The sequence below is a fragment of the Cygnus olor genome, chromosome 3 (assembly GCF_009769625.2).
Source record: "Cygnus olor isolate bCygOlo1 chromosome 3, bCygOlo1.pri.v2, whole genome shotgun sequence".
In the NCBI taxonomy this organism is placed as follows: domain Eukaryota; kingdom Metazoa; phylum Chordata; class Aves; order Anseriformes; family Anatidae; genus Cygnus; species Cygnus olor.
The window spans coordinates 31,076,355-31,101,990 of NC_049171.1; the positions used below are offsets into that span (position 1 = coordinate 31,076,355).

A 25,636-nucleotide genomic window follows, 5' to 3' on the forward strand; every position below is an offset into this window, starting at 1 on the left:
AGACATTAGGAAGAAATTTTTTACTATGAGCTTCCAACCCAAACCATTCTGTGATTCTATAATTCTGTGTCAAGACGTGTGTGTCTTTTATTGCTGTGGTAGCACTGAAGTAGGGGAAAAGTGTTTTTGTGTGTGTGCGCATTTTGTTTTTAATAATAATTTTGTAATTGGAGTAGGGATCATTTTTAAAAGGCTAGAAAATGCTGAATGAACATACATATATACATTTTGAGTTACAAATTTAAAATTAACTTATGGAACAATGTGGAGTAATTGTTCTTTTAATATTTACCAAGAACTGTTCAATAATGTTTACGAAGGCTTTTTTCCTGCTCTGTTCCTCACTTTGTTTACTTTAACAAAAGCAGAATAGTAAAAAAGAGTCTGAGGCAGAGGTGATTGACTTCTCCAGGAGGTAGAGTGTAGATTGGAAACTATCTTTTTTTTAAATGAGGGCTGTAAAGATTATTAGGAGCTTCCAAGGTCAATGTTTTCCTATTTTTATTTTTAAAGTAGAAGCTTTTATTGCCTTTTCTGTATGCAAATGACAGCTCTGTATAAGCTGATAAGACTGAAAACATTGTGAACTTCTACAGTGGGAAGAGGTTATAGATAAAAATGACTGAACTGCTGTATTCCCCTTAAACTTTCTCATTGTTGTTTTTAGTCAGAATAAAAAGATTTTACCGAGTATTTTTCACATGGTACTAGTCAAATAATGAACTGAGATAGACTGTCTGATCATACTAGATCATCCAAAGTACTGTTTTGTGCATATTTATACTAAATTATTAGGGATACTTCTCATCTTATATACATGGGAAAATTGCAACCAAGGCATAGACTGAGAAGGGACGTGCAGATTTTTCCAGGATGGACTAAGGAAACTAGGTGGAGATTAAGCAAAAGAGTAGGTCAAATTCTGACCTATTAATTTAATGGCAAAGCTGCCAATAGTTTTGACTTTCAAAAACATTAATATTCATTGCTAGTCAAAAAGGCAAATAAGGAAAAAAAATGGAAGGGCATAGATGACCTTAGATAGACAGAGCTGCCCTTAGACTTCATGAACATTTCAGGCTGTTTTGTTGCCCATCTCAGAAAAGATACAGAATTTGGGATAGGTTAGGGAAGGGTAAGCATGAACTAGTAAGGAGTAGGTTCTGCACACAGAAAAAGTGAATAATTTGGAATCTCTGTGTCGGAGAAGATGCTACTCAGGGACAAATGATAGAAACTTTAAAAACAAGAGCAACAACAAAAAACAACAACAACTGTTTGATACAATTTAAAAACTAGCTATCTTTACCTTAGGATGATTTGCATGCCATGAATATGGTCATGTTGGAAGGTAATAGAGAAATTCATGGATGAGAGATAAACGAAGCAGCATTGAGCACTCTGATCCAGATGCAACCTCCACATCAGAAAGTTCATAGACAGGGGAGTGCCAGAAGCTGACAAGATACACAAGGGAAACTTCTTCAGCCTTCCCTGTTTTCCAGAGGGTTTGCCGTTGGCACTGAAAGGTCAATGCAGTAAGCTTTCAGCCACTCCAGTTATTATCTTTCAGTTATTCCAGCACAGTATGGCTGTCCTTAAGAATTCATCAACAGCTAGGATTTTGATCATTTGCTACAGTTAGAAGGTAATCTTCATGATAAAGGTGAATTTCCCCTGGCTGAGAAGGCTGATTCAAAGCCATTTACATTACTTAAGCCTAGCATATAGATTGTATAAAGAATCCTGAAAAATAAGGGCTGTCTAGCAGCACAGGAGAGGTGATTTTATATTACAGTGAAGGATTGAGCCTCGTCTCTAACCAGCAAAATAGGCCTTAAACCCATTCCCAGGAGCATGAAAGTTCCTTTTTTGTTTCAAAATGATAAAAGGGATAGGTTTAATGCTTGCATGTGGAAAGAAAAAGTCTGATTCCGATTTTCCCAGCACAGGAAAGGCATTGATAAACTGTTGTCACCAGGATTGCACTGAGGAGAGGCTGCGGGAGCTGGGCTTGCTCAGCCTGGGGAAGAGGTGGCTTTGAGGGAGACCTAAATGGAGGCTGCCGGTGCCTACAGGGAGGTCATCTAGAAGATGGGGTCACTGGTGCACGGTGAGGTGAGGAGACAACACAGACAGATTGAAATAGGATGATCTGACTGGGTACATGCAAGGTAAAGAAGCGTAAGAATAATTAAGCAGTGGAACAGATTAGTTTTGCAGACTGCGTTCTTGGAGATGTATGAAACTTGACTGGATAAAACCTTGAGCAATCTGGTCTGAAGTCAGTGTGACCTTGCTTTGAGCAGGAGGCTGCACGAGAAGGGTCCCAGGAGCCCCTTCCTACCTGAACCAGTCAGTGGTTAATGCCACTCAGAGTAACTATATTTAGATAGAACATAACTGTTTGGAGAATGCAATTGAAGTTGTTGTTCTTAGGAATTGCACCAAGATTTGAGTAATAGGACAGTAACACAAAGCAATGTCACAAAGAATAGGAATGGGCTGAGGTAATAGCTGCTGATTTTTAAGTTTTTTATCATTTAGGCCTTTTTGATCATCAGCAGCATAGCAGCAGGTCCATCTTTAGTTTTGACTTCACTGAAGAGCAAATTATTTTGCTTTCTGCTATTTCTGTCCATTCTTAAAAATATGATTTTGAACTATGCGGATCATGTATCACTTGGTTATGAATAGATATAGATACAACCAACTACTGGTCTCTTTAATATGAGGCAAGATAGACTGTATCCTGGGGGGAGGAGGGGAGCAGGAATAAGCATATGGAGTCAAAGGACTGAAATGACTGTGTGTATGTGCAAATGGTGCAGAGCCAGGTCTGTCTGTGTAACTAGTGAGGAACAGTCTCAGAGTCTTTGCTCTGAAAACGTTGGTGTGTATAATCTTGATTTTACAAGACCCAAAGGAATGCTAGGGCTACAAGCTACTACTAAGAGTTAACGTTCCCCGTCACTGATGACAGAAACAGGAGACATGGATATGAGGTACTAATGTGATTTTTCTTTATTGCTGTTGACAAGAATTTAATTTCACATGTTCTTCCTGTTTCATTTATTTCCTCAGAGTGAACTGTTTTTCTCTTCAGGTTGCAGCTCAATGTTTGAGTAGTGAGAGGGAGGAGAATATAAGGCAATTACAGAGAAGGGGTGATATATAAACTCAACATTTTGTTGTAGGTGAGACAATTAAATACATTTTACTTAATAATTACAAGTTGCTGCAATCTTAGATGTAAACATACAGTTTAAGTGGCAGGAGACTTTTTACTTAGTGATTGTCATTTTAGGGGCATTTTAGTATTTTACCCACCAGAGGGCTCCCATATTGTAGTTCTCCAAAATTGTTCCTGTGCTTTATGCAGTATGTTTGCCAGAGATTTCAGTGGAAGCCAAATCTTCAAGTCCTTACTTTGACAAATTTTTCACTTCCACAGAAGTTTTAGAATAGCAAGAACTTCAGGAGTAGGCTTGTAATATATGAGTGATTTTGTAGTTTACTATATAGAGGCTTTAAATGAAATCTGGATGTTTTTCCTTTTTTAAAAAAGTGAAATGGGTTGATCCAAATTTTAATCTCTGTCTGCCAATCTCTGCTGCTATTGTTGGCTCCATTGCTTTCCAAAGCATTCAAGCCTGTAATTTAGTGCCATCATCAAAGCCTCCATTTATGTAGATATGTACAACTACAGCATACCTAAATTTTGCTCTTTCTTCACTGTTATGTATTCAAGAATGAATCCTCCTCTATTGTGACTATTTTTTTATCTAAAACATTATTCTTTCCCATGTTTGCAAATGTAGCATTTCCATTCTTAACTCTGAACTTTTTCATTCTAAAAAGAGGTGGAAAATCTAGTCATGTTGATCTCTTCACCTTCATCTTTGTCTCTTTTGGTCTCTATTTGTTGCAAGACAGACAAGCTAGTAAGGATTAGTACAATCCTGTCCCTTTCTTTTAAGCACTGACAGACTTCAGTGTCTGTTCTCATTCCTTCAATCCGGCAACCACATTTTTTTGTCATTAAATGCTCAGTTCATTCACCAAAATCTTCCCTATCTTTTTTGAGACAGTCTATTAAAATATAAGATATCCTTCATAAGTCAGTCCACAGAGCTTTCATCTGTGTCTTAAAATACCCCTTGGTACACATTTTTTGTTCAATACTTAAAGTGCTGTGAGTCCAGATGATGGCCATGAAAGTGGTGATTGCTGAAATTTATTCTACATCTTATTTATATTTCCCTTTTATAGAAACAATTAATGCATATTTGTATTAACATAATTCTCATTTATCTTCTTTCATTATTTCATGTGTTTTTCATTGTGTTTAAATTACATAAACAGTTTTGCTAACAGAAAACTTATTTTGCTTCTCACCACACAAGGTTTTCAACACAGTAATACAGGGCCTGCTAATAATTTAATGTTTTGTCAAATAAGCAAATGCAAAATAAATCCTACTGATATGGCTGATTAGATCTTGAAATCTTTTCTATCATTTAATAAAAGGTGATACAGATAGCCTTTGCTGACGTGAAACACTGGAAATGTGCAGATCCATAAAAGCATAATGACGCAGGACAAGTATTTACTTATTATATACGTGTATTTATTTTGTGTGTACATTTGCTTTTTTGTTTAAAAAAAAAAACAAACTGCAAATAAGCTTTCCAATCCTGTTTCTTCACTGTGTTATCATTTGCGTTGTTATAGTCAGTAAAATAAAAAAAAAAAGGGGGTGGGGGGGGAAATCATGACAAATTCTGCCCTGAGGTAACTGTTATAATGCACTCACTGTCGCTGAAGAGGCAGTGCACAAAAGAATCTGTTGCACAGGTTGTACTTTTTGCAAAGGCTAATGACATCAAGGCATTTCACAAAGCATGCTCTGGTGGGAATCTTGACATAAAGAAGAGTTGAAAATATGTACCTGGACAAGGTGATAGCCAAATTATTGTTGTTCAGTGTTGGCTACGTACAAGATGCAGAGCAAATACAATTTGTAAAGAATTTGCTTTCTGTGTGAGTGTACTTGTGTGCTGTGTATTTTCTATGACTTCATAGAGAAGTTGCTTTTTTAACATTTTCTATCGTGTAAGCATTTACATTGTGATTATTACATTCACCGTCATATTTGCCCAAGTGCAGTTATACACTGAGCAACTGGATCACTTTAAAGCCTTAGCTGTTGTAGATGAGTTTTATTCTATTTGGGTTTTAATTTTGCTGACTCTTGGCATCATTCAAACAAATAGTATGGAAAATACAAGCACTTTCTTTAGGCACACCTAACATCTACGGGAGAGACTTTTAAATAAATCTATTTAAAGCATCAATTTTTTGTTCTGTTTATTTTCTGCACAGAATCAATCACTCCTTTACAAAAAGGACTGTAGATATATCAATAGTGGGTTTTGAGGGCCTCCAGGTGACTGCTTTCAGAAACAGACTGTTAGCATACATAAAGTAGGTCTGCAAGCCTTTGTAAACCTGCTAGTATGAGAAAAAGCAGGTTTGAATGATACTAATGACTCATCAACTAGTTTTTGAAGTTTAAGCAGTTACAAGTTAGGCTGAAAATGAAGGCATCGCTAAGCAACTTCAAAATCTTTTAGTCCTACTTTTCCCATTCCAGTTTTCCAAATTTCAAAAAAAAATGTTCTTATGCGTAGTTAGAATATTCCCTGAAAGCTGGAGATTGCTCAGCTGGCCTGCTGGAAAACTATCACATTACTTCTAGGTAAACATCATTACACTGAGCACAGTGCTTTGCTTTACTCAGCTGGAAACCACTGGAAATAGCTTGCTGTTGACACGAAGATGATTGAGTAAGGAATAATTAAATGTTCGTTTTTGTAGGGTCATTTAGGTTGCCCAGGAAAAAGGTGATGCAATGAAATCAAATTTAAGGTTACACTTGTGGAAACAAATACTGCAGAGCTACACTTACTGAGTGGCTTCCAGCATTTTGGAAAACTAACTGTTTAAGAGAGATGATAGCTTCCTGCAAACTGTGAGGGCTAAAAAAAATAGGGCTTAACAGGAAGAAATGTTAAGTAGCAGTAATGTAGCTGTGTTACTACTTAGTATGGTATTAATGCTATAACTATACTGTTATGTTTGCATCTAGCATCCAAGCATTATGCTCTATAATTAATAAACAGGAATGGCTACAGAAGAAAAAGCAAAGCAAAACAAAATAAACAGTCCTGCTTTGTAGTGAAAAACAGACAAAACAAAAGCCCCTCAATCCATCTTTGTTATTCAGGAGAACATCTGAGGACAGCCTAAGTTTGTACATTGAAATAAGGCTTGTGATACCATGCTGATATTTAATCTATCAGATAAAATCATATCATGATCCAAAGGCTGAAGCTAGATACGTTGAGAAACACAAGGCACATGGCAAGAAAAAAAAAAAAAACACCATAAATAAGGTTGAATACTGCAGCTCTTAGTCTAGAAATGTCTTAGAATCTTTGTAATTTCATATATTTAAAAATAGATCATCTACCTGTAAAAAAATGGAGTTAAATCTCACCTACAAACAATGAATTTGTCAGAAATGATTGGATACCATTTTATAGTCTAGATTACGAAAAAAAAGGCAAAATAGTTGTGGCAGGTATTATAACATCAGGAGGGAAAGAAGCAGCCAAGATGAGACCCTCAGATTCTTTGAAAGTAGCTTACCATGCTCAGGTGCTTGCTTACCATGCTCCAAGCTTCAGCATAGTAAGGCTAGGGCAGGACAGGTAAAACATGAAGCATGAAACTATAGTTAAGGAAGGCTCCTTTCAGCAAGCAAAGAGAAGACCAAAGCCCAAGTCTCACTGATGACAGTTAGTAAAAAAGACTTTATGGGAGACCTGTAGTTTCCTCAAACCTAAGTAACAACTGAAAGCTGCAAGATTTTCTGGAAAATGGAAGGAAAATACCTGTCCGGCAAAGATACACTGGGTTATAAGTAGATTTGTTTTCAAACATTTTAAAGTATTCTGTTTCACTTGATAAAACTGAATTTCTTCTATTTAAGGAGTTACTTTATCGAAGATTCTATAAAATTCACTTTTTAGTTAGGAGAAATTTAATTTGATAAATTCCAGAATAGCATGCAGGTAGGTCCACCTCAAGAACTTGTCTAGCATGGTCAGACACAGAAAACCCCTAGAGGGGAATAATTTTTTTTTTTTTTTTGTTCCTCAAAGCCTTCTAGAAAAAATAAAAAATATAAAATAAAAAATAAAGGGTTTCCTCTCATGAGTTTGATTTTTCATACCATTCATCTGTCTTTCAGCACATTATCCATAGGTTCATACCTTGGGCACCTCACCAATAAGCACACAGAGCCAAAATACACATGAAGGACTTTTAGTTAAATAATTAATTATATAACTCTGCAGAGTCAGGTGCTTGGCAATCTTTCACAAAGCAAACAAAGTCAGGTTTGAATCACCATTATTTATACGCAAATCACACCCTTGCGTATATTAGCCTTTTGATGGGTGTGTTTTTAATATGTCAATGACCCCTTAATGAGTAAAGATTGCTATAGGTCAGTCTGGAATCTTCCTTCAGCTGTTCTTTCTCCTTGTTTTTTAGCTTTCATCCCACATCTCCCTTGCTTCTGCTAGCTCAAGGCTACCAGTCTCCCTGTTTTCTTCAAGGTTTCCTTGTTTTCTTTAGTGTAAGACTACAAGTAACAGCTAAAAAAAACATCACTTAATCTGTATAGAGCTGGCTAGATTACCAGTGGTCTGTCTACAGGTCTGAAATCAGGAACTCCAGCTACCACTGGAAAATAAAGAATCTATATACAACAGGGGCTGGGAAGGGTTAGGAAAGGAAAATAAAAGTAAGAACTTCAACCATACTAAAAAAAAAATAAAAATAATAAAAATAAGGTATTCACTTTAGCATACTCTTACTGACTCTATTATAATCCAGACAAGAAGCTCATGAAAGCTAGCTTCTAAATAATATTTTTCCTGTCTCTGGGTCACAAAGGTTTGTCTTTTTTGTTATTGTTCAGCTTATGTTATTATCACTAAATACAACACAGCCTAGAATCCACGAAAGCCTTTCTGGCAAGCTCTATAATTCTGGCATATTTATTTCTTAATTGTCTTCTTTCTAAGGATGACAGGAAGTGTTGGTAACACTATATGTTTAGAGTGAGATCCTGGCTTCATTGAAGTCTCCAGTACTCCCAGCTTGCAGTAACAGCAACTAAACAGAGATTATAGAAACCAGGTGTGCAACCCTGTCCCAGCTGAAGTCTGTAGCAAAGCATACACTGACTTCAGCAAAGCCAATAATTCACTCTAAATAAAACAAGTTACCAACATTTCCTGTGATCTGCAGTAATACTGAAGCATTTTATTTGCACTAACTTCATAATTCTCTTTTGCTTATTCTTTCTAGTGGGAATCTAGAATGGCGTTGTAAAGTAGTAGTCTCCTGCAGATAACGGAGGAGAGAATAACCCAACGCTAAGCAGGCAAATCTGAACACAGAGGGCAAGGTGATTAATGGAACTAGTATCAGTCCTGTAGGAGAAAGTTTCTTTTGGGAGAAATAGTAAGAAAAAAATGACAAAATTTCCTTTCTAGATCTGGCTTATCAAAGATGTTTAAAAATGTTTCAGTTTTTAAGTTAACTATGTTGTCTTTTTGTTTTCAGGGTAATTTAATTACAAATTAAGTTGATAAAGCTGTGATCAGGGGGCTTTTTTGGTTGGTTTTTGTAATAATGAAGTGTATTTATTTAATTTTTATATCTTAATGTGTTGTTCTCTTGTTCATCTCAATGTTGATAGATTTTCCGTAAATGGCTGCTAAAGGCACTTCTCAGCTGTCTCAAAGTTATGAACAGAGTAAACAGAGAAGTAAAGTAAGAAGAGAAGTGAGTAAACAGACAAAAGAAAGTATTTCAGTAGTACTTACATGGAAAAAATAAGGCTTGATAATGTATTTCTCAGGCATCAAAAGCATACACTTTTGCAACATCAGAAAAGTAAGATCAAATTCTTAATTCACTATGATTGTCTTTGTTTAATGTCCACACCCACTAACGTGTGTGCAATTAGCCATATAATGGTATGCCTCTGTTATCTTAATTATTGTTAAAGGGAAAACATTTAAAGGACTGTAAAATTGGTAATATCTTAAAAAGAACTATTTTGCACGATAATCTACATGTAAAGAGACGAAGTGCATCTGATTTAATGAAAATTAGCTAGACATTTTTTACTCTAACAGTCAAAGAAATTGAAAGGAATCTAAAACAATCCATCTAGCTACTCAGTCAAAAAATACTCTAATATCTTAATTTTAGTTTCTATTTCTTTCATTTCATCTTATTGTCTCCACTCCTGACTTTGTCATTCCAATAAATAGTTCATAGAAAGATTATAAATAAATCATTAAATAAATTAGATGTTTTATTTTTCAGATATTTTAGGTCTATATTCAATATTAATATATATTTAAATAATGCATATGTTTTATTAGCTGTTAGAAAACAAAACAAAAAATATCTGTGAAATACATAAATAAGTAACAAAGTGCACATAGGTGAGCACTCATGGCCTCACACATGCTAAATATCAAAGATTCTTCCCTGTGCACTGTCCCTTTTCTTTGCCTGGCTTTTCCGGCCTTGGTAGCTTGTTATTTTGCTCCAGTCTGGAGAAAAACTGTCACCATGCAGGCAAGGCAAACGATTAGGGAGTTCTTTGAGACAACACATTTCAACTCAGCATAACGGCAGTGGCATAAACTGTATTAGAACTTCTGAACCAATTTATGACATGAAGGAAAATAAAACAAGGTGGGGCTCCAAGGAGTTACCGCCACCTGTCTGTACTCCTTGAGACCATGTAGGACGTAAGTGGAAAACTCTTTTCTACAAATTAAAAAATTTAACATTCTCATAAAATCAAAGGACTGATTTTCCACTGAAAATATTAATTAAATTTTTGTTAACTAAGAGTGCTAGCTGAGGTCTTACTAAAACTTAACTAAATGTGTACTGGATGTCCACAGATTCTATAAAACCTTTAACTAAGCACAGATTCAGCTTGCCTACGTTGAAAAGCATAGCTGCCAGGCTGAAGTTGGGAATACCGTCACTCTGAAATCAAGGAAGACAGACACTTGCAGAGAGGAGTTAATCCCAAATCTGGAACCAGGGAAACTACGCCCTAAATGTAGACGTCTCACGTGCCTTCTGGTCGGTTTGTATCGCACTTAGAGTTTGATTGCATCTGCAGACGGTAACAGAACTCAGAGTCCCACAGTTCCCTTGGCCATACCTAACAGATGCTGCTTCAAGCTAGATTTAAACTCATGTTTAAATTGCTTTTGATTTATTAACACTGTGGTCTTTACACTGAAGAAACATGCCAAATCAAGCGAGTATGTATTTGTCTTCCCATAAAGGCAGAAGTATGCTTGGAAGTAGGCAACTTCTTCCTCAATGCACTCGGAACGTTCTTCGAGCAGCTGGCTGTGCTGTACCACAAAACCATGGGATACGTTCAGAAGTCCCAGTGATTTACGTAGGAAAGCTCAATACTAGGGAGGACTGAAGAAGGCTTGCCAGCTTTGTTGTTTGTGACTGGGCTAGTCTAACTTGGCATTCGACTCTAGGTCCTGATTACAAGAAATAATTTATGTGGTGAAGATAAACCCTGTGTAAAGACAAATGCTGAATGTTACTGTCCTTTGTGCCTGATGCAAGGTCTTGTTTTCAGTTATGGCTGTTTAGAAAGCTACGTATTCTACTTACAAGCATTTTATTGTAAGAGTGGTCTGTTGGTTTTGTTCTTTTTTTTTTTTTTTTTACCTCCGCCAAACAGATTTAGTTTATTCAGTTTCATCCTTTTTTTTTTTTTTTTTAAACCTTGTTCTCCAGGAGTCAAATCTTCTGTAAGTGAAGTATCTGTCACTTAAGAACAGTTCCTTAAAAATTTACCTCTATTTTAATTTCAGGGAAATGGAATATTACATTAGGAGAGATGAACTCAATGTTGCCGATGAATGCCCGAGCAAGTAAGTCCTGAAACAGTTTGAGTTCTTTGACTTTTTTTTTCTTTTCTAAGAATCTAGCCTTGTAGTTTTAATATATAAACAAAGGTACTTCTTCCCAAATAGATTTGGAGGCACATCAAGATAGAATCGTAGAATCATTAGGGTTGGAAAAGACCTCCAAGATCGTCTGGTCCAACCCTCACTCTACTACCAATGTCACTCACTAAACCATGTCCCTAAGCACCATGTCCAACTTTTCCTTAAACACCCCCAGGGACGATGACTCCACCACCTCCCTGGGCAACCCGTTCCAATGCCTGACTACTCTTTCTGAGAAGAAATGTCTCCTAACTTCCAACCTAAACCTCCCCTGGCGCAACATAATTACTCATACTGAAAAGATTTAGGTGAACACAAGTTATTATACAAAATTTTGTATCTTCCTGAAAACTGTCTTCCCCCTCATGCACACAAGCAGGACTCTTCTCTGAAAACAGCCTGATAACATCTTAGCAATGTAGTTACCTTCACTAGAATTTGTATTTTTGGCCTAAGGTTATCTTCCTGCTGTAATTAGATACATTCTTTCTTATGTATCAGAGTCAGATAATACTGTTCTAATAATTATAGATTATATCTGCTGATCAAGACATTAACTCTAAATGCATTTGAATAATTTTACATGTGAAAATATTCCCTCACTTAGTGGTTGCAGGATGCCACTTCAAGTTGTTAGGACATAATTAGATCCAGCACTGCTGTTGAGTCAGTAGCTAACAGGCAAGATTAAGTTTGATACTCAATTAATATAATCAATGGGATATATCTAGATTCCACTTATCAGAAAAGGGAAAAAGCAGAGCAGTTCCTAGCTACTCCAAGCTTCATCAAAATGGTGCATTCATGCTAAATTGCTTGGCCTTTCTCCAAAATTAAATTAATCCATCGTGTCCAAACCACATTTGAAATGCCCAAAATAAACAATTTAGAGGCTGATGCCAATGTTACGCTTGATACACTACATGGCTATATTTAAGAACCTTCCACGTATGTAAATGCTGGCCTTTCTAGAGTTAATGGTTGCTTTTGCATTCCTAACAAACAGTAAAATTTATCTGAATTGCAGTGCATAAGTATACAAATAGTCATGCAAACACATTCTGATAGATTCTTCCTTTCAACCGTCATTTTCTATAAGTGTGCAAATTCCCCAGCTCCCAAAAATACATGTATACACAAGGCGATGTGGGATTGCAATGTCAACATCTGACCTATACAGTCAGTAGGTTCTTTTAGAGGGCACATAGCAGCTAGACTTTTTGGCTTGTACGTCTGCTCACTTCTAGCTGCAGCTTTAGATGCTATTGAATTGAGAGTTCTTTTACATCTGAGATCATAACTAGATACTTCTAGGCAGACATCAAGCCTACATAGATCTATAAAATTTCTGACTTAGAAGTATAATATTCATTAAATTCTGAGAATATTTACTCCTAGATGAAAGGCAAAGTATGTGGATGCAGACACACAGATAAAAGGTACGCATACTTTGACTTTCCAGGTTATTGTGCTCACTTATTCGGCAGTAAATATGAACAAAATAATTGTCATTTTATTGTTTCATTTTTATGTTGCTTTACGTAATTGTAAATAGCTCTGCATGAATTCAGAATCTTGTATGTTAATGTGATTGTAGTTAATAGGTTGATAAAAATGATGGAAACATCTATCAGACTTGCAGAGACTCAAGACTGATAGCTAAATTTATAGAAATTACTTTCTGAAAAACTTGAAACCATTCATAATTTGACCTAAAATAATTTTACTTTTAAATGTAGCATTCTATATTTAAATACAATTGCAGCAAATTGTCTGGACAGAAAGGACACAACAGTAAGAGGCATTGGCTAATATCGAGACTTGAAATTGCGTAGACATATTTGTTACAATTTACAGTGGAATTTTAACTGATATTTCTTGGGCTATGTATACTTTGTCTTCCGGAAGTTTTAAAAAGCAAGCATAGAATATTCACCCTTATGATCTTATCTTTGCCTAAAATAAAGTTGCCCTGTAACCCTAAGAGGCATATACAACTTAGTCTATTTGTAGAATCTTAAATTCAGCTGATATTTCTCTTGCTCTTCATCTTCCTTCTTCTAGTATTTGCATTATAGCAGCTTTAAATTAGCATATTTCAGTGCTTTATAGACGTTTTCAGCCCGCACATATGATTTTAGCATATTCATGTGGAAATACTGAGCCAAAATTTGTAATTCCCAGCACAGCTGCCTAAAACCTGGCTTTCATCTTTTCGTTATGTGTAGCGACTTTTAAAGGCATATAGGTACTTCCATCTAAAACAAGCCAGATGATGTGATTTACATTTGACTTGTTTTGGGAAAACACCTTTCTGTTTTTCTAGTTGGTAGTCAGCTGTTCAATAACATGCTTGTTTCTTATTGCAACACAAAAGCCACTAAAAGGCACGCATTTCCTCTGTTACAGGTAGGGTGGATTTCATGTGAAAGAAAGAAGACAAAAAAAATTATAAAGATTCAGGTTTTCGGTGTTATTTTTATTTTTTCTTTTTGTGTGTGTGTGTTTCTTTGTGTGGTTCATGAAGCAACAGAACACATGACAAGCTGTTTGTATCATGGCAGTGTGGTTATACACATGCATTTATCTATCCATAAGAAGATGAAGTGAAGTATGTCTTTTAATAAATTAAGGACCTAATTATTTTGGCACTACTATTCTTAGCATTGTTTCTCTTAGCCAATTTAGACTGAACTGATGTCATACTGAATTCTACAAATCCAACACCATTTCAGGTTGGAATAACTTTTCACTGAAGTTGTGAACTAACTCTTTAAGGAGTGGTGTATGCACAGAAATGTATTTGTTTCTGGAATAGTCATGAATACTTTACACATTATGTGATACAGTTTAGACATGTTTGCAACTATTAAATATAAGCAATATATTAAGAGTTACAATTAATTTGAAATATATATATTTTAGCTTAAAGTGTTCATTATTAAAGCTATGACATATTAAGATCAGATAGCACTAAATATTGCACACGATATAGCTTTTTTTTTTTTTTTTTAAATGAGATTGGGATTATCAGCACCATTGGAGCTGGAGGAAAAAGTACAGATTATTTTGTTGTTGTTGTTGTTGCTGCATCATTATAGCTATTAATATTTGGTTATTTTACGAAATTTAGTGTTGAAGATCAGTGAAAATAAAGTTTGATCTATGGATCCAAGGCAACCAATAATTCAAAAGTACACCAGTAAGTATTCTCTCTGCATTTCTCTGACAGTTATTTTGGCCCCTCTACTAAAAATCTGAGTGCTTTATAAGAATTCAGAAAAAGAAGTATCAGTTGTTTTTGCTCCTTCCTTCTCCCATAGAAGAAGTGAAGAGACATTCAGCTTTTCTATTTGTTTTGCTACTTAGGAGTGCTCAGTGTGTGTGCATGCACATACAAATAATTCCCTTCTGATGTAGTTTATGCCAAAGTTTCTACACGTGAGTTACTTTTTACTTTGAGTTACTTACTCCTTTTAGATCAATACTAAAATTTCCATGAAATTCTTCAAGGCCAGGAATCCACTGGTCTTGTTTTTCCATCATAGTTCAGTCTAACATATTTTAAAGCATTTGCATTTTAATTATTTCAGTGCAATGCAGTTGTCATGACTGGCAAATCTTGCAAAGGGCAGAAAGGTTCATCTGGCAAGGAACAATCCCACTTAAGGGTTTAAAAAACAAACCAGAAATACTGTGCTCTATATACAATGAGAAATGGTGTAGTAAGGGGGAGTTTCAAATTAACCTATTTTTAGACAACTTCCTGCGTAGAATACTGCCAGTTTTAAAGAGTTTTGTCAAAACTTGCAGATTCATTCCTGTATGTGTTGTCATAAGCAACACAAGTTAAAAATGTGGGTCTAACAAGATGGAGACAAATCTGTTAGCACCAGACAAGAGTGAATTATGTTACTTGACTGTTTTGGATATCATAGCGCTGCAAAAGAAACAGAGGCTAAAAGTGACGCTCAGCAGTAGAGAAACAAATTTTAGAATAAATAATTCTGTCCCTGCATCCCCCTACCCCACAATTCTCTTGCCTTTCCCCCCTGTATCTTGCCTGCAACTGCAGTGGTGGTAAAAGCTGTTCAGCGGAGCAGTTCACCCTTGGCACAGGAGATGGGATGTGTTCTACACGTCTGCGCTAAGTATGGTGTCAAACTTAGTTTCTCTCTCTCTCTTTCTTTGCATATTTGCCTTGGCTCTTGCCTGGATCCAAGTCTAATCCTGTCTTCTGTTTGCAAGCGAGAGTTTTATCTAAGCCCTGAGATGGCTGGAAAACTGTTGCTACAAAGGTAACATGGTATGTCATCTGTTTGCTGCTGGTGTTTCAGATCATACCTTATCATCATTTTTCTCCAATACTTACTGAAAACAAAGCAGGGAACTACATATAGAAAATGTTTCCTGTGGAGCATGCTAATAATCGTTTGCAGGTGAACTTGAGTCTAGGTGGTTCAAACTTTTAACCTGCTCATGATAACCAAGAAGCTTTGCAGGTTGTGGTTTTGCTTCTTGTAGTGCAGGCGAGAAGCTTGTTTTGGCTCCTGACAGAAGTTTGTAAACAGTAAGATTTTTCTTGTTCCCAATTTTTATGTCACTAGCTATTCAAGGCTGTTTTTATCAATATGAGCAGTGTTCTCCATAAATACATACAGTTACAGTCTCTAACGTCCAAGTCCTCGACTGGTATAAATCAGCATAATTCTTTTGACTTACATGAACTGGCGTAATCCCATTTAGTTGAAGATCAGGGCCAGAGTACAGGAAGTGTCTGTATTAGCCAGGGAACATTGCAGGAGGTTCTAATTCTTCTTCTTATGCTTTCATAGTGATGTGGAGTGTTTTGAAGTTGACGTGGTCCAAATAAGGTATTTTTAATTTTCCTATTTGGACTGCAGCTAGCTCAGTAAATGGAACAACATCTTTGGTTTAGGGGTTAAGTTTCATTATTACTTCATAGAAAATGAGAACCAAATTTGGGTCTGGTCTCATGAGCAGTACGGAAGCTTTGAGGGGCAGAAATATTTCTTTAGAGGATGAAGGGATTGTATGTGCAAAGTTTTATGCAATTAGGTTTACCTAATTCAGAATGTAAATTCTGAAATGAAATTAATAAAGCTGTGGATATTCATGTAACAACTGAATCCATATATCTAGGGTGTGTAAAATGAAGTAAAACAAAAGGATTGTAAGAATTTTATACTTGAAAGAGCAATGAGAAATGCAGTTCTTCTCAAATAAAAAAATGGTAATGCCTTTCAGTTTTTACAAAGAGTCTTTCAACTGAGGGTCTTGAAGCTCTTTTTGAAACATTGAATTAGCCTTTATCAAATGAACAGTCTCAAGGCAAAGGAAGTGCTCAGATAATTTGTCAGCTGTAGGATTGGGATCTTGAGCCTCACCCTGTGAGGTAGAGAAGCTTTACTTTCTATAATTTACAGAACAAGCAAGTGAAAAGTGTAATGTGCACAAAGTTACAGTACAAGTTTGTGGCAACGTTGTGGATTAAAACACGCTACCAGACGTACATAAGCTGCAATTTCATCTTTCTCTGGTGATACTAAGTTGGGAAGAACAACAACTGTTTTGAAATTTAAACCAAATAGATAATCATATCTTTCCACGTGATTTGTTATCCTGGCTAGTTGTCTTGGTTGAAACGCTAGTCAAAATCTGTTGGGAGGAAAAAGCAAAAAGCTAACCCTTTGAGTTTTCTGACCTTAAGACCAGTTGAGCTAAATTGGCGTTAAGCTATTTTTCATGTAACAGTCATCACCTTTCTTTTTTTTTTTTCCCCTGTCAGAATGATTACACTAGTAGAAGATGATGTCTTGAATATATATAAATTAAATACGTTTAAATAAGCACTAAATCTGTGTTCTGTGTATGTATTTCTCGTCATTTTATTTCTCTCCATCCTTCTGGCTTACATCTGTAAAATGCAATACAGAAAACTGCCACAAGCACACTTAGAGAACCTAAGAAAAGTGCAGTTTAGCATATTCAAATGAGAGCCAGTGTCAGTGTTCAATGTCACCATTTTATCATAGACAGATGATATTACAGTGCAAGAACATTCTGATTTGTAAATGATAGATTTTAAAAGGCAAAACAAATGCCAGTAATCTGCTGTATTTTGCAGCATCAGTGCCATAAATAGGCACACTCTCTTGGTTACTTGGATGGTTGATTTTTAAATTTATGATAAAGTATATAAAATTAATGATGTGTGCTTACACTTAAGTGATAAAAGCCAGTTTCTGCCAGTGTGCTAATGTACATAATCAGTCCGTTACAACTCGGAGCCAGACACCTTTTCATTCACTCGTTCATACACTGGCAAATTAATTTATGGAGCTGGAGGGGAGGGGTTAGAAAGAAAGCATTTCTTACACTGTTACTGCACTTTGGATGTGTAAGTATGATTATGTAAAGTGTGTGTCTGGGTGGTTGTTTGTCCTTCCTTGCGGTGTATTCTGTGCTGAGTGGGAGGGTCACGCTGTGTGAGACTAATAAGGACAGAGCTGCATCCCCCTCCACCACTCTTTGGAGACTCACTCCAGCAACTCCTCGGCACTACGGCAGCTCTGCACAGGCGTTCTCAGTGCTTCGGGGGGAACAGACTAGAATAAAAATTAAAGGTAAGTCACTCATTGTTTGCAGGGAATTGCCCTAGCACCTTAGGTACACGCACGTACTTCAGCATTCCTGTGTTTTTCAGAATTGCTGGCTAAGTTTAGTACTGATTTTGTCTGTGTTAACTATGTAAATATAATATAGACGATAGGGTTTTGATGTGCTGTAATCAGCCTGTGCAATAGGAGTCTGCTGGTGGCTGTGTAGGTGCGTAGGGTATGTTTGGGGGTGACTATAGGTATATGCGAAGGTACGCTGACACAAACGGCCCTAGTAAACTCGTAGTAATTTACACAAGCGGCACAAACTGACGTAACGTGGCACAATACCGGGCACGTTTATTCACCGCGGGCACCTCGCTGCCCCTACAACTGTCAGCGCCCATCGCTCCCCTCAGCGGGAGCGGCCGACGCCGCGCGGGCTGTAACGGCCGGGCACGTGCCGGGGGCGCCGCTGGAAAGGGCCGGGGTCCCGGCACCGGGAGGGGTGGCGGGGGGGCGCGGCGGCTTCCAGGCTCGGCCACCGCGGGACGGGGCAAGCGGGAGCCGCCGGCACACCTGGCGGGGCCGGGGCTGGGGCCGGGGCGGCAGAGGGCTCCCTCGGCCGCGGTAGGTGCGGCCCCGGGGAGAGAGAGAGAGAGGGAGGGAGGGGAGCGGGCGGCGCCACCTTCTCCGGCGGCGCCCCAGCGGGTTCCCGGCGCCCCGTGAGGGAGCCACCGGCCGGGGCCGAGCGCCGCAGGCAGGTTCCGGGCCGGGGAGCGGGGCAGCGACGGGCAGCGGCGGCTTGGAAACGGCGGGGACCCGTCTGCTCCTCCTGAGGGGAGCACAGTCCACGGTGGGGTGAGCTACCTGCTCGTACGGCAAGTGCACGGCACGCCGCGGGACTGCTCTGTGAAGGTGTGCTCGCTGCTGCTGCTGCTGCGGGGGAAGCTGGAAAAGTTACCCAGGGTGTAGCTGCCGGCAGGATAGCCCTGCTGATCGGGGAGATGCCGTGCGACAAGAATGGCTAAAAGTGCATCGTAGCTGCGTGGTTTGTTTCTCTTACAGAAAATGAGATTAGAAAAGTGTTTTCTGTCCTTCGCTGATTTCTGACGTTTCTCTAAATTAGAGTTGGCTTGGAAGGAAAGCTGATTATTATGCTGACAGAAGAGTTGAAGCTGGGTTGTACTTCTGTGAGATCTAAACTGTAAACTCAGTACAAGTACTTGCAATATACTTTTCAATAAAGAGAAATGTCACATTTTTGTTTGTTTGCACTTAAATTGAAAGTATCATATGTTGTCCATGTTCAGTTTGATGACTGCATCAGCAGTCATTGGCAGCAGTGTGACACTGACCAGTTAAGCTGACGTACTTAGGATTGGAAAACTGGGAGAAAAATAACATCGGTCATCACTAATGAAATAAATAATTAGTACCTTCACAGCTAATATATCTGAGTTAATATTTTTGACGTTATTTAGGACCTTAGTAGAGAACTAAAGGAATATTTTTGTCATTTATTTCTAAATTTACTTCCATCTATTTTTGTATCTCCTTAAAATGGATAAATTATACACTACATTTAGCAAGTGATTTACTCTTTTCTTTACAGTTAAGAAATTCTTGAAGAAGAGATTGTTCTGAATGTGATTATTTTCTGTTTCAGATTTGTAGCTGATTGTTCACATGTGTCCAGGGGGAGATGAAGTACACTGGATCCTGCATAGTTTGGCTTTGTATGGCAGTCTTCCTCCTCCTCCCTGTTTCTACTTGTGTGGCTGTCAGTGACCAGACAGGTACTTCCATTTTTCTTGCCCATCAGAGACCAAAAGCATAAATCTCAGTAATCAACATTTAGACAAATAATGATAATACACAGAAAATAAAGCATACAAGCAGGCAAAATTACAAAGGATTTTTTTTTCTTTTTTTACCTCTATTTGAAGAAGTCTAAGTTTGAAGCAATTCCAAAGCAGTCTTTCTGTTTCATGTGCTTAGGAGATTCACATTTGGAAGTAGATGTAGTTTCTAGGAGTTGTATTTTGTACTTTTTCAACTTATTGTACAAACCAAGGTTCTGCATCATGGCTTGCAAAACTTCTGTGAACAAAACCATGTGGCTTTATTATATAACAGTGATTACACTGACCTAAACAACCTAATGCACGTTAGCCTAACCTAAACTTAATCTTCAAACCAGGTCTTAAGTTTAACAGACCTAGAGTAGGACAGAACCTTGCACTTAAGCAGGCAGAGGAAGGGAATATAATGAATTTGTTTAGTTAGCTGTTACCCATCTTCTGCGACTACTCTCATACTTCTCCGCTTTCTTCTCTCTCTCCCTGTCGGCATGTTATCTAGCTGTCACACTTAAACTCTACTTTGGCTGTCCTGAGTGTGGTAAATTCTCTCTTAAAGGCACATCGTGTGTGCTTATAAAATAAGGAATAGTCAGTTTTCTAGAATTGCTAAGCCCTAACACGTACGTCAATTTTCTAGAATTGTTCTCCAATTATAGGAGGGAAAACATACTTGTTGCTAGAGTTAAAAAGAGTTATTGATTGTTCCTTTTTTAGAAGATGAAACTTATTTTTAGTGGTGCTGTCTTTCCAGAAATCTGATAAGAAGATAATAGGCCCAGATAACGGAAGATAATAGAATCTGTACATACACAACAACTTTAAATCTCCATAACACGTTTGAAACTCGGGCCCAAGAAATTTAAAAAGTCGATTACTAATATAATAACCCTTTTATTGCTCCAGGAAACAATAAATAGTAATATTTAATAAATAGTGAATGTAACGTGTGGGCTCTAGGGTAGCAGTAACGTGTTGTAAAGAATCTGAGTTTAAGTTCAATACTTTTTTTGCCTTGTATTTTTAGGGCAGCAAAGCTAAGTGCTCCACTGATGAACTGGTCTTAACCCCTGTGAGAGAGTGAGCTTTACATAACAGCTGTGCAATCATTCTCTTTGGTTGTCTAAAGGAAGTAAAATAGGTTGATTTCTCTGTTATTTCTACCTAGTGGATTATGAAAGGGAAGTTTTTTAAAGGGCTGGAAGGGTGTGAGTGCACAAGCTTCCCTAATAATGTAAATGGATAAATGTATAACTTGAAAAATATTAAAACAAAATGCCAGGAAGCATTTTCTCTCACTTTCAGTTAGACAGGGGGAAAAAAATGTAGGAAAAGGTACACCTTTCATACAGACTGTGACCGATAACCTGAACCGGTAGTGAACGGTACGTCTGAACTGTACATTACGTTCTGTTAGAAATTTGTGTCTGGGCAACCAGGAGGGAGGTTGCAGTGTTCCCTAACCTAATTGCTACAAATTGATCAAATATGGGTCAAGTGGAACCCCTGGGAGGAAGAGGAGAGATTGAACCTTTCCTGAGAACAACTGACTGCATACGATTGAGAGGCTTCTGCAGTATGAGGTGATATGAGCAGATGGTGAGGAATAACAAGCAGATAGCTGCCAGCATGTACAGGTCTGCCAACAGCATGGAATAGACTTAGAGTGAAGCTTTAAGGTGACAACAGGAAAGAGACTTTCCTAGAGACTGAAGAGGGCGGTTAGCATCCAAAACAGAAATACAAGCTGTAGACCAGAAAACAAGAGTTGAGAAAGAACAGACCCTGCAAGGGTGAAGTGCTAGGTGGTGTGGGTGCATTTGCAGACCTTGTTGTTGAATCTGCCCTATCCTGCTGAACTGAGTATCCCGTGTTGCAAAGTTGTCTTGTTCTGTAGCTTGATAATTTGTATGCAGATGAATCTGTTACAGGCTGGAAGTGTGCACATTTCAAGAAGAGAGTGTATCTGGTCTCCTCCATTCCATTTATTTCTTTCATTAACCGCCTCTCTCTTGGGCCTTTGTTCTCTCCCAAATAGCAGTTCTGTATAGATCTGCTTCTATCCTTCAGGATCTGCCCAGGTTCTTCCCTTCAACATATGCATAGCGTTTATTTCACACCGGGCTAATACAAATGTTTTTCCAACAAAGCTCATTTAGATAGGATGTTGGTATATTGCATTTGCGTCCTAAAATTTCTCACCCGATCTGCTTGAGTCAGGTGAGTTCTGCTTGAGAATGGGCTTCAAAGGCAGGGAAAACTGTAAATTAACCTTGATTTGAAGAGGGGGGGAAAGTATATATACAGAAGGAAATCTCTTGTGCGAGAGAAAGGATTAACTTGCGTGTACACATAGGAAAGAACTTTCTGAGCTGGCATTCTGAATGTACTTTGGGAGTTATATTATTTAATATAATACTATATTAAATAAATACTGGTATTAGAAAAAATATCAGAGTGAGCCTTCTTGAAGCAGTCCTCCTTAGGCCAATAACCATTAGATTCACATCAAGGATTTCTTTAAGTTTTCACTTGTTAAGAAGTTTTGGTGTTCTGATGGTTCATCAGAAGGAAGCACTTACTTCTAATGACAGAATATAGTAAATCTGATGGAGAGGATTCAGGAGTTCTCCACAATCTTGTTTTTAATCTGACTTCAAGAATATTTTCACATTGTAAACTTTTGTTGTGTTGTTAGGAGCATTTCGCTTTGGAGCATGGATATGAGCTCCTTCTTTAGTGACAGATGAAGTTCTAATCTGATCATTCCTAACTGCTCCATGTTAAGAATATTAATACTCTTGTCTCATTCCCAGATCACTGTTGCTTTTTCAACTTTCTTTTACAATCAATCCTTTTCAAAGTCACTTGCTAAGCCATGAAAAATGTAGCATAAATAAAGTCTTGGGACTGTCAGTCATGGTGAATTTCCATTGCCTTTTGACATGGAATGTGTTGTGAAAAGTATTGGCTCTAGATCATAAGTTCAGATAGGCACTTTAACCCAAATACAGTGACTGGTTTCAAGCATGCAAATCAGCTCAGCTTTTCAGTTTTCATCCTTTAGTACAGCTAGATAATTCTCAAAATCAAGATAAAGGCTCTGTAGTTACTCTCATATAAAATACATTCATAGTCTTAATACTAGGAGTGTTTAAACTCTTACCCTGAACGTTTAAGGTTGGATCCACAAACTGCTGTCAGCACTGCAGTGTTTAAATGACAATTCCACCCTTGGATTTCTTAACTTGTAGGTAAAATGTAAGCCTTCTTGGGCAGTGAAGAAGGAACTTTGGGTGTCTGTAAGGATGTGATTCATGAAAGCCTGCACACTGTGGAGAGCCACTTCAGTTAGTGAGTAATAGGACATAAGAGAGACTACACACATTCTCCCAGAGCGAAGCCTGTAGACTAGATTAGCTTACTTTTTTTTGTTGTTTTGTTTTTTTCAGGAAAAGGGAGAGAAAGAAAAAAAAATCATTTCCTGTAGCCAAGATATACACCTAGAGTATAAAGTCCTGTTTTTCCCCCTACCGCCTGTTCCTCATGGGAGAATCCAGTTCTCCAAGGTCTAGTGTGTGCATGAGGCAGGTACACCATACTCCTAATACTTGAACTTGGTAAGAATTTCTTAATCTCTACTACCAAAGCAATTAGTTATTTACATAACTGTCTAAATAATCATTGGGCTTGGACTTGACTTCTTTCCTATATCAACAAAGTTGTAGATCCAGTCTTCTTTATTCCTCTTTCCACCTTTGGCTTAATTAATACCTATATTGTAATGCAATACGTAGTGGCTTTCAGTATAAAAAGAGGAAAAAAGTCACATTTCATTTTCTGGTAGCTCTGTACATGTGGCTATGGGTATGTAAGGGATCTAATTCCTTGACCCTGCTTGAAAGCAGGCCAGCTGGGTATTTGAACACAGCACCCTCATCTTCAGTATAAATACCTGTGAGGTGGGCTTGCGAATGTTAGCAATGATATCCAGCAAGTCAGCCATACACACTGAGAAGGTTCATTCTACTATATTTTTATGAAGCCTGATCCAGTTAGAGTGTGAGATAAATCCTCAGTAATTTGGGATTCTGCCTGAAGCTTGAATCCAACATGGCATGTGTGTATGTGATAGCTGGGGTTTTTGTTCTTGGGCCACATTAATTTATCTGGTTGTGCTTTCTGATGGAAGCTCTGGTGCCCTCATAATGTGCACATCAGTGGGTTAGACAGCAACTGAAACTTCACCTAAACATGAACTTTAATTACAAAGTAGCAGATAGGTATTTGGGAAGTGAATCTGGTCATTTCAGTTCACACATGACCTAAAGAAGCCAAGAGTACTTACTGGAAGCTACAGTTCCCAGTCAGGAACTGCACCCAAGAGATGTCTGTAAGAGTGAGACCAAAGCATGCACCAGTCTTCTGGGTCTGAGTTTTCACGGAACGAAAAACTGGGCATGGGACCTAGATGGAAACTGCAGAGTGCTTCAACAAGTGATCTGACCATTACAAGAATTCAGGACATGACATAGCATGTTGCAGCAGGCAAGGCTAGGTGTAACCCCCCTACTCAGAATACATTTTTTTACAAAATTTTATTATAAAAAAAAAAATTCCTTACTAGATTCTCAATGGAGAGACAGATCACAATTATATGTGACACACCTGCTTGATTTACATTAATATGTGTTTTGAAGTAAATAGGTTGATTTTGTAGTAATAACCACCTACGTACAGCTCACTGATTTCCAAGGATTAAGGTCTGGCATCTATCCTATGGATAGGAGATCTCATTAATTTATAGGTATGGTAACTTCAGCTTTGGCATCACCATTCTAATATGAATTGTGGACTTCAATCAAGACAAACTCAGTTTTATCACATGTAGAGCAACCTACTATATAAATGTAAGCTTGCTATTTTTTCTTCTTTAGTTTTGTAGTAATATATTATAATGGGGCAGGTTGCTGTGCATGGTTTCTACACCTGGATAAGGGTTTGTCGTGTACTTTTCCTTTCCTGAATGTCTTCATGTGGATCCTCTAATTCAGCTATCCATGGGTTGAGTGGCTTTGTTTCAGGCCAAAGAGAATCTAAAGATCTGCTAGCAGTACTATCTTGGAAGAGACTAACTTTTTGACTGTATAAACTCTAGAAAGAATTTTCATTAATCTATAGCAATTAAAGTTATCAGTCTTGGTGTGGAGAGCTTTTTGGTTTTTAATTTTTTATGATTTTGTCTTAGCTGTCCGATAAAATAATATCGGACTAAAGGAGTGCACCAACAGCATAAGATAGGAGAATAATCGTAGTAACCCTTTCAGTTTTTAAAGGGAAATGGAAAACAACCAAATAAGTAACATTTACGTAGCCGGTCTATGCTGTGACTGTTATGCCACCGATAAAAATAGGTCCACAGTCCAGTCTGTGGCATGTGAGGAATCGTTGCTATCATCTGGATAACACAGAAATTAAGGCTTGATTCTTTATTTGGAGTTGGAAGAAAGTGGCTGGAGGGAATAAGCTAATATGCCCCAGTCCTTAGTTGCTCAGCCCTCTTGTAAGTTAGTACTGGAAAAAAAAAAAAAAAAGGCACATTTTTTTTGTCTCTGGTTCTATATCTCTTACTGTAGCAGTTCAAGGTAAAATCCACAACAGGTTGTATCTGGCTGCTCTTTTTATAAGAACTGTAAAGTAATTCAATGGAAAAATGTGTCTGCCCATAGTCCTTGCATTTCTTAAAAAAAGAAATACATTAAGATATTTATTACTCCATGCATGACAAGCTATTGTGCCTTCAGCCGTAAGAGGCTTTTTTTTTTTTCTACACCAACATATTTCTTGTAGTTATGCCTCTACTATAACCAATTTGTTGCTCTACAGTGGGTATAGATACAAATCTATAGTTTAATAATCTTTATAAATGATTGAAATCCCAGATCTGTAGATTAAAGAGCATCTAAGGTGAGCTTCTTTCTGTCCCTTAATGTGTATGGTA

At 37.6% G+C, this 25,636-nt stretch overlaps 1 protein-coding gene across 7 annotated transcripts in view; it reads left to right on the plus strand.

Moving 5' to 3' along the window:
* The first annotated feature begins 17,632 nt into the window (after positions 1–17,632).
* Positions 17,633–25,636, plus strand: part of COL19A1 (collagen type XIX alpha 1 chain) — a 202,161-nt gene continuing 194,157 nt past the window's right edge. Inside the window, exons 1-2 of one of the 7 annotated variants that reach the window (XM_040552559.1) lie at positions 17,633–17,800; positions 19,443–19,572. In XM_040552559.1, coding sequence (XP_040408493.1) covers positions 19,479–19,572 — 94 coding nt within the window. In that variant the 5' untranslated portion in view covers positions 17,633–17,800; positions 19,443–19,478. The other 6 variants (XM_040552558.1, XM_040552557.1, XM_040552554.1 and 3 more) reach the window with 6 other exon arrangements.